Source organism: Falco cherrug, chromosome 9, assembly GCF_023634085.1.
Source record: "Falco cherrug isolate bFalChe1 chromosome 9, bFalChe1.pri, whole genome shotgun sequence".
Lineage (NCBI taxonomy): Eukaryota > Metazoa > Chordata > Aves > Falconiformes > Falconidae > Falco > Falco cherrug.
In genome coordinates, this window is record NC_073705.1 from 7,967,318 (window position 1) to 7,980,841 (window position 13,524).

At 37.8% G+C, this 13,524-nt stretch overlaps 1 protein-coding gene across 1 annotated transcript in view; it reads right to left on the bottom strand.

Annotated features, from left to right (window-relative positions):
* Nucleotides 1-13,524, bottom strand: part of MED27 (mediator complex subunit 27) — a 94,091-nt gene that overhangs the window by 44,123 nt on the left and 36,444 nt on the right. Inside the window, exon 3 of the mRNA XM_055720715.1 lies at nucleotides 13,313-13,443. Within this exon, the coding sequence (XP_055576690.1) occupies nucleotides 13,313-13,443 (131 nt within the window). The remainder of the gene's footprint in view (nucleotides 1-13,312; nucleotides 13,444-13,524) is intronic.

Below are 13,524 nucleotides of genomic sequence, written 5' to 3' on the forward strand. Positions count from 1 at the left end.
AAGCTAAAGCAATAAATATTTTCACTTCGGTGTTATTTATAATGAGGGTAAAGTACTGTTAGATATGACTATGAGTCTTCAAACTATGAGCCCGCCACACAGCTGATTAGCCCCAAATTTAGATCCAAGTTTGATTTGTCTTTCTATCCTTCACAAAAGGCTCTTTTATAAGACTTGTCCACAAGGTGCACAGAAATTTGTCATGAGCAAAAGCATCATCCTTGCTGAGCAACTGTCAAAATGCAAAAGCCAAAATGAAAGAAAGTTCTGCATGTAAAATAGGAAAGTAGAAATGTCTGGGTTTTGGCTTGAGGGGAGCTCAGTTTTATAGTGCTATTTTGGACACAGATATTAAATTCTGACTTAAGATACATCAAAACAATAGGGTATTTTTTGCCATTTCTAAAGCACATTTGATTTCAACACCAAACACTGAATGCAACAATCAGCAAAAGAGCTCAACAATTTATAGAGATTCAAGAAGTCTAGGGAGCTTGACACAGACTGACAGGCTCCAGCCAAGCTTGCCGTATAATTATTTCATGTGTCTGCACTTTGCCTTCCATCACTGAAATGAACACCTAAAGGCAAGAACACAAAGGATACAGAATAATACATCACCATTCATTTATCAGAATGAACGCTGACAGTGGATAGTTAGAGCTTCCTATTAGGTCTTGCAAGTAGGAATTATGCGGTCATTCATTCTTCACAACGTGTCACTCCTGGACTTTGAAATTTGTAAAAAATTAACTGGTCTTGAACAACTGACAAGACAAGACAAAAATACAGACTCTTCCCCTGGATGAAAGCACCTGCCTTATAGTTAATGCCTTCTCTTACCCCAGCTTTGTACAAATATTACTTGAGTCACACTCAGCGCTCCTGCATAGTTCCCAGATGATACAATACACATAGTTCATGTGGGGAAACTGAGGCAACTCAACAAAATCGTAATTTGCTCTGCCAGGACTTATTCTGGAATCTCTGTATCTTTAAGTGCTTTCAAACATACATTGTACAGAATGAACAGGCCGAATGCCATTCCACTATTGTATTTTGTGAGGGATGGAAACAAAGTATTATAGGAACATGATCATACACAGAATGTAATCTTTATTTCATTTCATTCAAGGTGCCCAGGTAAACTCAGCGAAAGTTAGCTAAGTGATTAACTATATCATGATCTCTGTGGCAAAATTCTTACTTTCTTTCCCAAAACAGAATTTGTAAGAACAATCCTGAGCAACACAGAAGAAAAATTTAATTTCAATGCAAAAACTGCTGCATGGAGATTCCTTTGGTTGCTAAAATTAGAGGACTCACTGCAGGATTCCCCTGGCCATGACTCTCGGACAATAAAGAGTCTGCATGCAGCCACAGGAAAAAGTCAAAACTAAGTCTGGCAATGTTAACAAGGTCCTCCCTGTCCACAGTGTTCTACTCCCTATGTTACCCATGCAAGACTAAGAATCAGGAAATAAACTAACAATGAAGCAAATGTATCTATGTGCATTTAGAAATGTGCATTACACTTAAAACACTTGTTTTCAAGATGACTTACATGTACTACTGAGTACTGAAATTACAAAAACAGTGTCACTAATAGGTAAAACCTATGCTGCAAAGAGGAAGTACCTTGCAAAATTAAATCATCAGGAATGAAAATAACAGTAGAGCAGCATCTATAAAGGGATGAAAACTAAGTCACTTTACCCAGTGAAACTTCTAATGGGGGTATTTTATTTCTTTTTTCCACTGGCAGTTGGGAAAAAAAGGACTAGCAAAATAATTGTACAAAATACTTTAAACTAAGATTGTATTTAGAAGAAAACTCTATGAAGTCATCAGGTAGAATTTGCTACCCAAGCTTTTTTCCTTTAACCTGTCCACAGGGTTCCTCATAAACATATGAATACCAAAGAATGCCCTGAAGTGAAATTAAAAAGTAATAACAATTATTTTTAACATCAAGTAAAGAAAGCAGAGTAAAGCAGCTGTCCCACTCTGTATCCTTTCCAGTGACAAAGGGCACGTAGCGGTCCTTCTCAAAGGCAAAGGCCCCTCAGTTGATGGGTGCTGAACACAGCCGCTCGCGGCAGCCCACTGCGGTCCTCAGAGAAGGGAACAGCCCTGTGGTCCCCAGGTAAATTCCCATCGGCACTTCATTACTCAGGAAAACTTTCTTTTTTTTGTACTTACAGGGGACTTAAATTTCCTTTCTTTTTGGATACAACTTCAACATTTCAAAGCTTTTTTTATTGTGATATACCTAGGGCTTCCTTCTCCTTAACAGTACAGGTTTCACATTTGGAAGTACTATTATCCCCTCTCACAGTATAGCTGTTTAATTTTCCTCTCAAATAGCTAAAAGTTACTTGGAATCCTGTTGAAGTACAGAAATAAATTCTTCACAGTATGTTCACATTGCATCACATTATACAATATGATTATGCAATAATGCCCTTCTTGCTAAGCCACTGAAATATAAAGACCTTCTCCCTCCACCTTATTACAACTCTGCTCTTTCTGCTTGTCATCTTTGACAAGGGAATATACAACCAATGCAGATGGAAACACTTGCTGTAATGCAGTTCTGAATTTGGCAAGCGGCAGTTTTAATTTATTCTTTTCAGATTGATTGCCTGCTGCAGTAAAGCAGCCTCTAATCACCCTCCCCCAAATAGTAAAGCTAAAAAAAAATAGGGGGTTAAAGCAATTCTATGATAAAATCACAGCTTTAGCAAAAGCTTTGATATCATTACTAAGTTCACACAAATTTCCCCTCTTATCTAGCTTGCTCTTCACTGTCTAATTAGTCCAACCACTGGTAGTTTGTGTTCCTTTTTTTTTTTTGACACAGAAACAAGCAGTTAAACTAGTATTTGCAGTCTTTAATTACACATTAAAATCTTCATCCTTCACTTTCTTTTTTACCAAAAGTACAGGGATTCCCTACAGTGCAATATTAGTGTGCTGCCCTAAATGCTGCAAGGGTATCTTCTAATGGTTGGGACTGTGGAACAACGTTTAATTAATTGCCACCTTTTAATGGCATAGTTCTCACACAAACATTACCTTTAAGGCAAACATACATCAAAGAGTCAGAAATTTGCTCTTAAAACAGAGCTGCAATCCTCAGCAACACTAGCATTCACTAATGGCTACACACTGCTTTGGATCCATGCACATTAAGGAAAACGAACATGCAGATCAAGGCCAGTACATCGCCCAGAGTTTCCAAAAAGTTAAAGCTTTTTCATTCCCCAACTATGGAGTGTTCCAGCTCATCTTCAGCAAAGTAGATGGAAATTATTTCAAATCACCATGCTCAGTCACACAGGGCTGCACATCACACTTGCAGCAATCCTGTTTGTGGGATTAGCTGGAATTTTTGTGGAATATGACACCACAACATCAACAGCAATCAGCCCCAGGCCTCTTAGCTGGAATTTTTGTGGAATATGACACCAAAACATCAACAGCAATCAGCCCCAGGCCTCTTTTGGCTAATGTCTTCAAGACAGACATGCTCACAGAGGTGTTCACTACAGGACATTTGAGCTAAGGCTATCAGTCCCTAACAGCTCACAGCACACTACTTACTAAGTGAAGCTCTACGTTCTGTAAAGAAATTATGAAGTCTTAATTACATGCACTCTCTTTCCATAGTGGTTTGTTAGAGTACTTGTTCAAAGTGAATAAATAAAAGAGATTTTCCTCTGTGTTAAGATACACTGTCAAGTTTTACAAACAACTAATGCACATTTCAATAATTTACTAGGGATAAAGCAGCATCCAAGGTCCTTGTCTCTTGGACTTGCATGGATAGAAATTATTATCCTGTTAATGAATATAATAAGGAACATTTAGTTTTAGTCAAAATCTTTTCTTTGGACAATCTGTGTTGATCAATGCCTGTTGGTTTTTTGTAATTACTTTGTAAAAAAATATGCAGCTGTATAGTACTTAATGAAATGAAATTCAGTATATAACTACAGCCAAAAAAAAAAAAAAAGCATTTATTTAGCATAACAAAGAAGATTATTACAGAAACCCCTGCTGTCAGATATATCAACATATTAGGAGATTAAATCAAGATTAAAATTTTTTTTAAAGAATCATATTTCTAAAGATGCATGGAACAGCAAAGGTGTTGACTCAGTGCTGAGTTACCAAGCGTCACCAGACTCAAGAATGGCAGCTGTTAAAAAAAAAAACAACCACCAAACCCCAAAACAAAACTAAAGAACACTTTCACATAAAGTCAAGTCATACCCAAGTAGTGGCAGCTCTGAAATCTACCCAGGTGACTACTAGACCTTTGGCAACACTTGGTGAGCCTCCACAGAAGTCACCCCATGGCATGGACCAAGTGCTGCAGGGGGCACCAAGCACAAAGCAGGGAAGTGTCTCCTGACCCCACCACTCCTCATGTCACATGTACTGGGACCAAATCTGCTAAAACCACAATAGTTTTATCACAGAACTACTCCCTCTTACCAGTGTAAGGGTCTAGTTCAGATCCTGCTCAACTTCAAGTCATACAGCTCTGTCTGGGGCTCCAACACTTCTACTGATGGGAGATAAACAGAAAAGAAAATCCAAAATATATTAACACTCTAAAAGTGCTTCTCCTATTGGCCAAGTGCTGGTTTAATACTGTTGGAGTGATCAAGTTTACACTGTAAAGACAACTGGATTTACAGGGTACTACAATATGCCAAACAAAAATTTAGAAGTCAGAGATGCTGGATGCACTTGTAGGACTGAGTGCTATAGTGCATTTTAATCATCTCCAAACTTTTAAAACCAGATCAAATTTTTTCCTCAGATTTCAGATTCTCATTACATCTGTGTTGGTCCACTATTCAAAACTGTCCCTAACTAAACAAACTACATACCTCCTTAATAAAGGACAGAAAAGGACAATCAACTCTTGAGATCACTCAAGAGCCCCGCAGATGGAAAAGGGAAAGAAAGAAGGGGGAAAAAAACAAACAAACAATCCTCTGCCTGACTTCTGTATGTATCTGTGGTATCTAAACAGGTTACAAAATTAACATGATAGATAGCCCAAATGAACCGCAGCAAAAACAAAACAGACACATAAAACAAATTGACAGCACCTTATTTTAAAATTTACCTCTTACACTGAAATCGGAAGTTCAACTGGATTACCCCCTTCTCGCTTTTTTTTGGAGCGGAGCTTGGTAAAGTATCTTTGGCAACAAATAGTAAGATGGCTAATCAATGGTAAATCCCTCGTTTTTGTTATTGGGTTTGATCTCGTTGGGAGTTGTCCAATAAAGCCCCTCATGAATCAAAACAGTACTTTGGATTTTTTTCTTTCCAGTTACATTATATTGAGTGCTAAATAGTAAATACCACATAACGAGAGACTGATTGCTATTACATTTAATAGCAGATTGCTTCCCTCTCCCCTCCCCCTGTATATAAACAAAACACACAAAAAGCAGCAGGATAAAGCAACAGCAAGCCCATCACTGTTCTGTGCCCGAGCACAGCTGGCCACTGAGGTCTACCAACCGCTTGTCACTTCTGTTGACATGGACCGTTAGGATAAAAACAAAAAACCTCTCTAAAAGCTTAGAATCACCTTTCATCCATTAACAGGGACTGGTTAACTCACTTGAGTTACATTTGAAAACCAGAAAGAACAATGTGACACCCACATGCACAGCTGTTCTCTTGATAAAATTCAGTTCAAGTTGAATGATGCGATATCACTAGGACTTTTCCCTCATAATTTGTAATATAATAGGGGTTCAGTCATGGCAGATGCTTCCCCAGCTTGGAGATCTGAGTGTCCTGGCTACTGAATCTTGAAAGCACCAGATCAGCTTCAAGGCATCTATTGAATGTTGCCATTAAGTTTAAGGGTAATTTAAATGGTAATTTCTAATACCACAGTGGCAACATACTTTGTAGTAATCCAGACAACCAGATTTCTTAGCTTTCAGTGGTGGGGAAACTGTTGAGAAGAAAATGAAGAAGTTAGGATTATGTAATTGTAGCTTTTCCTCCCATGCCCTAGGATACAATATTTTATTTTTCTTTTTAAGGAAACTAGAAGTAGTCAAAGGTCTCTCAAACTAAAATGAAAGATGTACTCTTTCTCTATCAGGGTCCAGTCTCATTTCTGTAAAACTCATCTAAAAGCAACTGTTGTCATCTCTGCTTGGTAGGCAGAAGGGAAACCTGAAGAAAAATAAAAACAAAACAAAGCAAAACATGGCTGTATCTTAAAGTAACTTGAAACTATCTTATTTTCAATAGCAGCTGAAATTCATTATGATCTGAACTCAGCACTTATCCTCCCGTAACAAAGTTGTCAATCCTGTGGTTTCCTGTTTGCTCATTATTTTCAGTAATAGTCTACATGGTTTGAAAAATGACTTGAGGACATTGCTATTCTCTAAAGCAGTTTTGTAGGCGGCAGTTTTGAATACGTTGCTATTATTCTATGGTCTTCCTTTAAAGAAACTAAATACTATGTATACACACTCTGTATTGCCTTGAAAAATTCCAGAGGAATGCATACCATCCAACTGCATCATTAGATCAAACCGCTCCACCAGCACCGTGTTAAGAATGGAATACTCACCCTGAAACACACAGTGTGGCTTTTATAATTGCAATAGATTTTCCTCTAGGGATTAGATAAATACTTACAAAACCACCTGTTTAATGAGCACAATCCTTTTTACCAGAGGTTATGAAGAACTAGTACCCCACCTAGCTAGATTAGCTTTGGTAGTTAAAATACTAATATTTGAGTCCAGAAGCCAGTATTTTGGACCTTCAGTGCAAAATTATGGAGCTTATTAAAAAACAAGACATAGAAGTATTTAAGAAAGACTGACCACATACAACGCCACCAAACACATGGGCAAGGAAAAAATAATAAAAGATCAAAGAACCAATTGGCTAAGATTCTTTAAGGGAAAGTAATAGTTATTTAACAAGCTGATGTAATACAATATAGAAAGTTTTAAAAAGACTTTCTGTTTAGTTGAAACAGGTGAAATATTAGAGACTAGTATCAAAAGATCCTGCAAGGTGTGCACATAAACTCTGAACACACTAAAATCAGTACACTGGTTAGGGATAAAAGCAATCTCACTGTATGGCAACACACTGCACCTTACACTAAAACAGCTCCACAAAACATCTGCAGAACAGGTGCTCATCAATCTACTAAAAATAAAAAGAAAACAGCACAATGATGTGATTCAAACTGGGCACAAGATACCAAATATTAATGTTCGGTCTACATGGTATACAGCTGTAAAGTAATTAAACCTATTCTTGTAAATATTATTGTCTTACAATACAAAGAACTATTTAAATTTTTTTTTTTTCTTCATATAAAAAGGGATTAATTTGTGGAGCAAAGGGGTCACATATTTCAGCAACATGTTCTTTTACAGTTCCTGTTGCACTGTCTTGCCGAAGTCAGGCTAAAGGAATACCATGAGAAACTTAAACATGAACAGAGATATTAAATGAGCTCCTAGTATTGAAAGTTATTGGAAACTGATCTCTTCCTTATTAATACAATTCCCCATCATGTACAAAAAGATATTTCCATGTTCCAGAATGCAAACAGAGTTTTAATCTTTAATTATATTCTCAACCTCAACTCTTCTGCAGGTAAGTATAGATGTAGGCCTGAGGATTATTGCTTTATTACATTACCATCTCTGCGGTATTTAATGAATATTGATACTTAATGCAGCTTTGCCAGTAGGAGGAAAGAAGAATTTCAGAACCGCACAAAGAACTTCTCAGGACTTTTCTCAAAACGGAACACAGCACACTTCACACTTCACTCTTCCACTCTCGAATACTTCTCAGAAGAGGCCCAAATGTTAAGAGTACAGCTCATAGTACTGAATGGGATTATTGCAATAACAACACTTGCATGTTAAATAACCACATCCGCCACAGCCTATATACCAGGTGTCACACTGAACCAGCACGTTGAATTCTTGGTTTCAAAGTATGAAGCCCCAGCTGGGATTTCAGACCTCTGTAACACAGCGAGGACAGACTAGATAAGCATAATTTAAACATACAGTCTTAAAAAATACAAAACCCATGAACATTTATTGGCTTAAGCATGCCTTGCCATTATCTTTAGAATAATCTGCCTCTTTCTTTCATAATGAAAATCCCTGAACATTGGAAGCAATTAGATGCTGCTTCATAAAACAAAATGCTGAGAAAAAAACCCTTTCCTCCAAAAACTCTTTGCAAAGGGCTCATCAGGATTTTTCTTAATGATGATAAATTACACAAGTTAAGTACCAAATTATTCTGGCACATCTGATGACTGGTGTATAGGTTTTAAAATACATATATATACACACACACCTTTCAGGTAACTCTTAAGGAGAGCAACTTTTTTTTGAATACTACACCACTATTTTACATTAAATTCCTTCCTCAGAAGTCAATTTGTGTGTCCTGAAGAAAGCTCTTGAAAAAATACAGTAGAATCTCTGCAGTACTACTTGTATGACAAAACCATTAAAACTGACAGGGCAGCAATGCTATGAAAGAACACCACCTTGATTGTGCTGGTGCTGAATCAACCTACAACACACACAGAATTTGGGAGATCTGTAAACTATTTTTCAAAGCCAGATGAACAGAAACCTGCTGAGCCAATAAATTAACTTTCTAAGGACCACTCACTAAAGAGCGTCTTTTGCTAATGTAGCACCAAAGATGGAGCAAGTATGGACTTCCTTTTGAATATATCCATCTTCTCTAGAAGAAGAATCCACACGGATTCTGAGGTGTAGGGAGCAGAAGAGACCTCTTCCATCTCATCCAGAACAAGTGACAGAAACGGCCTGGCCCTCCTGAGTCTCTGCCCAGCACTCTGCCCTCAAGTCCTTATTATCTCCTAAAAGAAAAGTTATCCTCACAGCTTTTTGTTGCTTATTTAGCTAGAACAATATCATGGGCAGCACTGGTTTGGGTCTGGCTTTTGTTTTGTTTGTGGGTTTCTTTTTTTAAATAAAGGACAAGTTATCTTGCTGGTGTGCTCCTAGCAAGACTACAAATTCACTGAGATTTTTACTCATCTATTACAATGTTTTCATTGTCAGGTTAGGGCATACATCAGACCCCAAGAGATTTACAAGAAAAGTTGAAGAGCTCTAAACCAAAAAATTGAACTATTTTACTCAAGCCTCTCTGTCCGTTGAGCCTGAAGTTGTCAAACAAGAACCAGACTTCCACTTATTTATTGCTTATAGTGTACTTATTTCCCCAAAACCACAAATGTCACAACAAATGACCCTAAAAGGCACCATAAAGGGCAAGAGTCTCAGTACCTTTTGTGGTGAGCAAGTTCTTGTTCTGGCAATTTCCTTCCAGGCAGACAAGATTAATCTGGGAGCACTGAGAAAGCTCCACACAACAGAGCTATCAAAGTCACAAGGTTTTCAGCCGAGACCCCTAAAAATTCCCATTAAAACTAACTGATCCTCTTGTGTGTGCCAATGAATACAACTGTAAGAACACAGTCAACATCCTGTGCTTCCTCTTTCTTTCTTCTTCCTCATCTCACAGTGACTCACTGCTGTCATTTTCCAGCGAGACAGTGACATACCAGAGTCTGCTGGGCTCTCAGCAAGGTGGTCCATGGCAGGGAATACCTCTGTATGCTCACCGTTCTCAGCCCCCAGACTGTTTGGGCTGCAGCGTTCTGCTCCTGCAGGGTCACGACAACAACTTCATACCTGGGAATTCACTTTTGAGATGTGGTGCCAAGCAAAATAACACAAGATTAATTAACTGCATCGATTACTACATTTCAAGAGGAAAGAAAAAACTAAGAGCCATCATTCTTTATCATATTTACTTAGTTCAAACCAGAAGAAGCCATCCTGGTTTGGAGAAGGGTTGCATGTATATACTTTCCTAGTCACTTGGAAGAAGCTGACAGCTTTCAGCACTTCAGCAAACACTGCTCTGAGATCCTTTAACAGAAGGAAGGATCCAGCAGCCAGATGAGAAGCATGTGAGGGAACGCATCTATTAGCAAGTACAGGGAGATGTCTTGTTAATAGAAGGCAGGAGGGACAAAGCAGGGAGGGAAAGAAGCCAGCAGTTAGTCGTTTTCTCATACAGATACATTTGGCTAGAAGTGAGATGCATATCAATCTAGGACTCCTTACTGCACTTTCCGAGCCAGTGAAAACCAATACTGAAAAGCAAAACTGAACACTAAAAGGCCTCTCTTCAAAACTGTTCAGCACCCTTAGAAGCCCTCGGATAACGAAAACAGTGAGAAAATGAAAGTTTTCCTGGTAGTGGTTGCACAGGACAGAGCTCTTCCATTTTTAAAAAAACCTTTTTGATTCAAAATTGCTGCTGTTTCAGACATCTACTAGTGGAAAAACTAGAGCTTCTTGCCTCCAAACCAAAGCACACCAAAAAACGGCCTAAGGCTGACAAGGGACAAATGAGTGGGTCCACCAGGAATCAACTCTGCCATTAGTAAAACCCCTTCTCTGAGTGTAAAGTAGGAAGAGATGATTGATTCTCCAAGACAGGCTGAAAAGGTTTAGGGTTCGCATTTGTTTTGTTTAAAAAAAGCTCAAATAAACCCCCCAAAACCACCAGCCATTTAGGAGAGGCAAGGAGAAGAAAAAGCAGAGCAGGGAGAGAGATTAAGGGCTCAAGTGAACAATGAGTTGACAGAGCACAAGAATCGAGTTTTGTATCACCATCATTACGAGAAGGGACACCATCTGGGTACATTCAGTCTGTGGAATAAGACTCAAGCCTCACCATAGCAGTAAAGAGCAAAGATATGGATTAGCAAGGTAACTGCTCAGCTTGCATCATCGCCATGAGGAACGTGATGTACAACAGCTAAGGTTACCTATGCAGTTTCTTCAAGGAACAGGAACATAAATAAATAAATAGGGCAGTAACATGCTGTCTAGTGCTACATTTAACTCAAATGAAGACACGTTTAATATCAAACTATCCATATGCAAAATGTGCATAAAAATAAAACGATTTTTATCAGGTTCTTTGTCCAAATCATCACCTATGTTACCTCCTGAGCTGAAACAGTGTTATCCACATTCCTTTGCTGGCTGAGAAGGATTACTGCAGTGTAGCTATTTGCTCCAATCTGCTATCCTAAAATGACATATTGGCATATAGCTGGTTTTAACTACTTAGGTTTAAGAAAAGCTCTATATAATATAGTTCCTCTGAACAACATTTAATATATACTTGACTCATAGCACATTGTTACTCAGCCCAAAAACTTGTCATTGGACTTAATAGCATACATCAAAGCAAAAAAAGCAAAGAAACAGTTACCCCTCTCTTGACTAATCAATAAAGCTAAAAATATAATAATAATCTCTGAATTGCCATAGGAAAATTAGTATGCAGCACACCCTTTCAAGGAGATATGTGGTTCTGCACCTGGATGTTTTCTTTTGCATTTTATAGAGAATGAAGAGAAAGGAGAGGGGGGAAAAATGACAGCATGATTCATCATTATTTGCATGAAACTACACATAATCAAGATCTTAAAATCCATTTGTAACACTTTTTAAAAAAAATACTTTTCACAAGCCTATTTTCATAAGTCTTTTCATAATCTACTTCTGCCCTGTGTTGGAGGCATGATATTAAGCTCAACAGGTATTTGATTTGCCTTAATATAACTTATTCTTTTCTTAAGACACATAAAGATAGCAAATAAGGACAAATATGGAAAGGCCAAAGAGAAGCCAGAGAGGAGGAAACCAGCGATAGATAAAGGGGCAGCTCAGCATAAACATATTTTCCCCGTGAATAATGCTGGAAATGGTAATAAGATACTGAAACATAATTCAACTACTAGCTAAACTTTCGTTACCACACTACAATTTCATTCTATCTGCAAATTCTAGGTAAATGCACCACTGCAGGAAAAATCACTTACAGATAAAAAGATATACCTCATATTAAGATTTATACAGCTGCCACCGTTTAAGTACAGACTTTTCTATGCAAAAATAGAAGCTAGCTCTTTCTCTCTTGCTATACATATTTCTAGTAACTGGAAAAGTCATGATTTTAAAACATCAAAATATTTTAATATCTCTGAATAAAAATGGTGGTAACTGGTATCACAGTACTCTCGTTTATAGACTTCTTGGAGAAGTCCATTTTAAGCTCCGGATAAACCTGATACCCCAACAAAGGAAGAAAACTATTTAGCCAGTTTGTCAAAACATACCCCTGTTATTTCACAGATATGAGAGAAGCAACATCTGTTTTTCAAACATGTAGTTCTGCAAGAGCTGCCCTGTTAACCATTCTTCTTCGTCCAACATCACTGGGAGAAAAAACAGTCAACAGGGCTTTTCCCTAAACTTTAAAGGGCCACTAATCCAAGCATCCATAAAGTGTTCAATTCTCTTATTTCATATTAAGAAAAACTAGATCCCTTCATCAGCTTAGGCCTGTGGACTCTGGTGACAACAGGCACTTTTATTATTACAGCTATGAAGTTTTTAGTAGCATAGTGTTTAGACATCAGTGACTCTTGTTTTGTGAAAAAAAAAAAAAGCACGCAGTTTCCACAAACTACAAGGATGCTCAGTACAATGAATAATTGCTTAGCACTTCATTTTCTACATAATAATCATTTTCTTATATGTAACTAAATATTTTAAGCATTTTATTAATTTATAAGCTTAGTTGTGGACATCTGTGGTTTTGGCATCCGTACACAGACTGCCTAAAGTGTTGATACTCTGTGTCCTCAAACAGTTTCTAAGTGTCCTCATAATTGCTTGTCACCTGTAAAAGAGGTTTAGATCCAATGCAAAATTAACATATGGTGAACAGATGGACTCAGAACAGACGTTTGTCAAGAAAGTACTCACACCAAAGACTTCTTGGCTTCAGCCTTTTAGGACCTTCAGAAAAGTCCTGCTTGAAGCTCCAAGTCATACTAATCAGGGGAACATCATTCCTCAATGACAGTCTCGTGTTGCAAAAACTTTTATGACCTCCTACTAAGAATCCTTGCAATTTTTCTGTTGTCACAGTGCCTCCATAAAAGCAAAAAATGAAATATTGTTTCCATAGGGTACCCCACCCATTCAACAAGAATAATTCATCTCGTATGAAACAAAAAAAGAAACACAAATGTGTTACTATGATGATTTTTTAAATAAATAAATACAATAAAAGCTTTTAAAAAACCAATCCACCCCACCACCACACAAACTCTTCAAAATATTTCATTACTTACTGAGGAGGTAAGACAAGAGTTGTTGGCTGGGCTTTTGGTCTGCGTTTTGCAGATACTCCCATCTGGTTGGCTGAACGTTTCAAAGACTGCTGATTCAAAAGGCCAGATGCTAGCCCGGCATGGTACTGCAACTGGATAATAAAAAACAACATATATTAAAATACACACCACTGCAGTACTCTACCTACGTCAGGCCTCTACTATCTGTTATC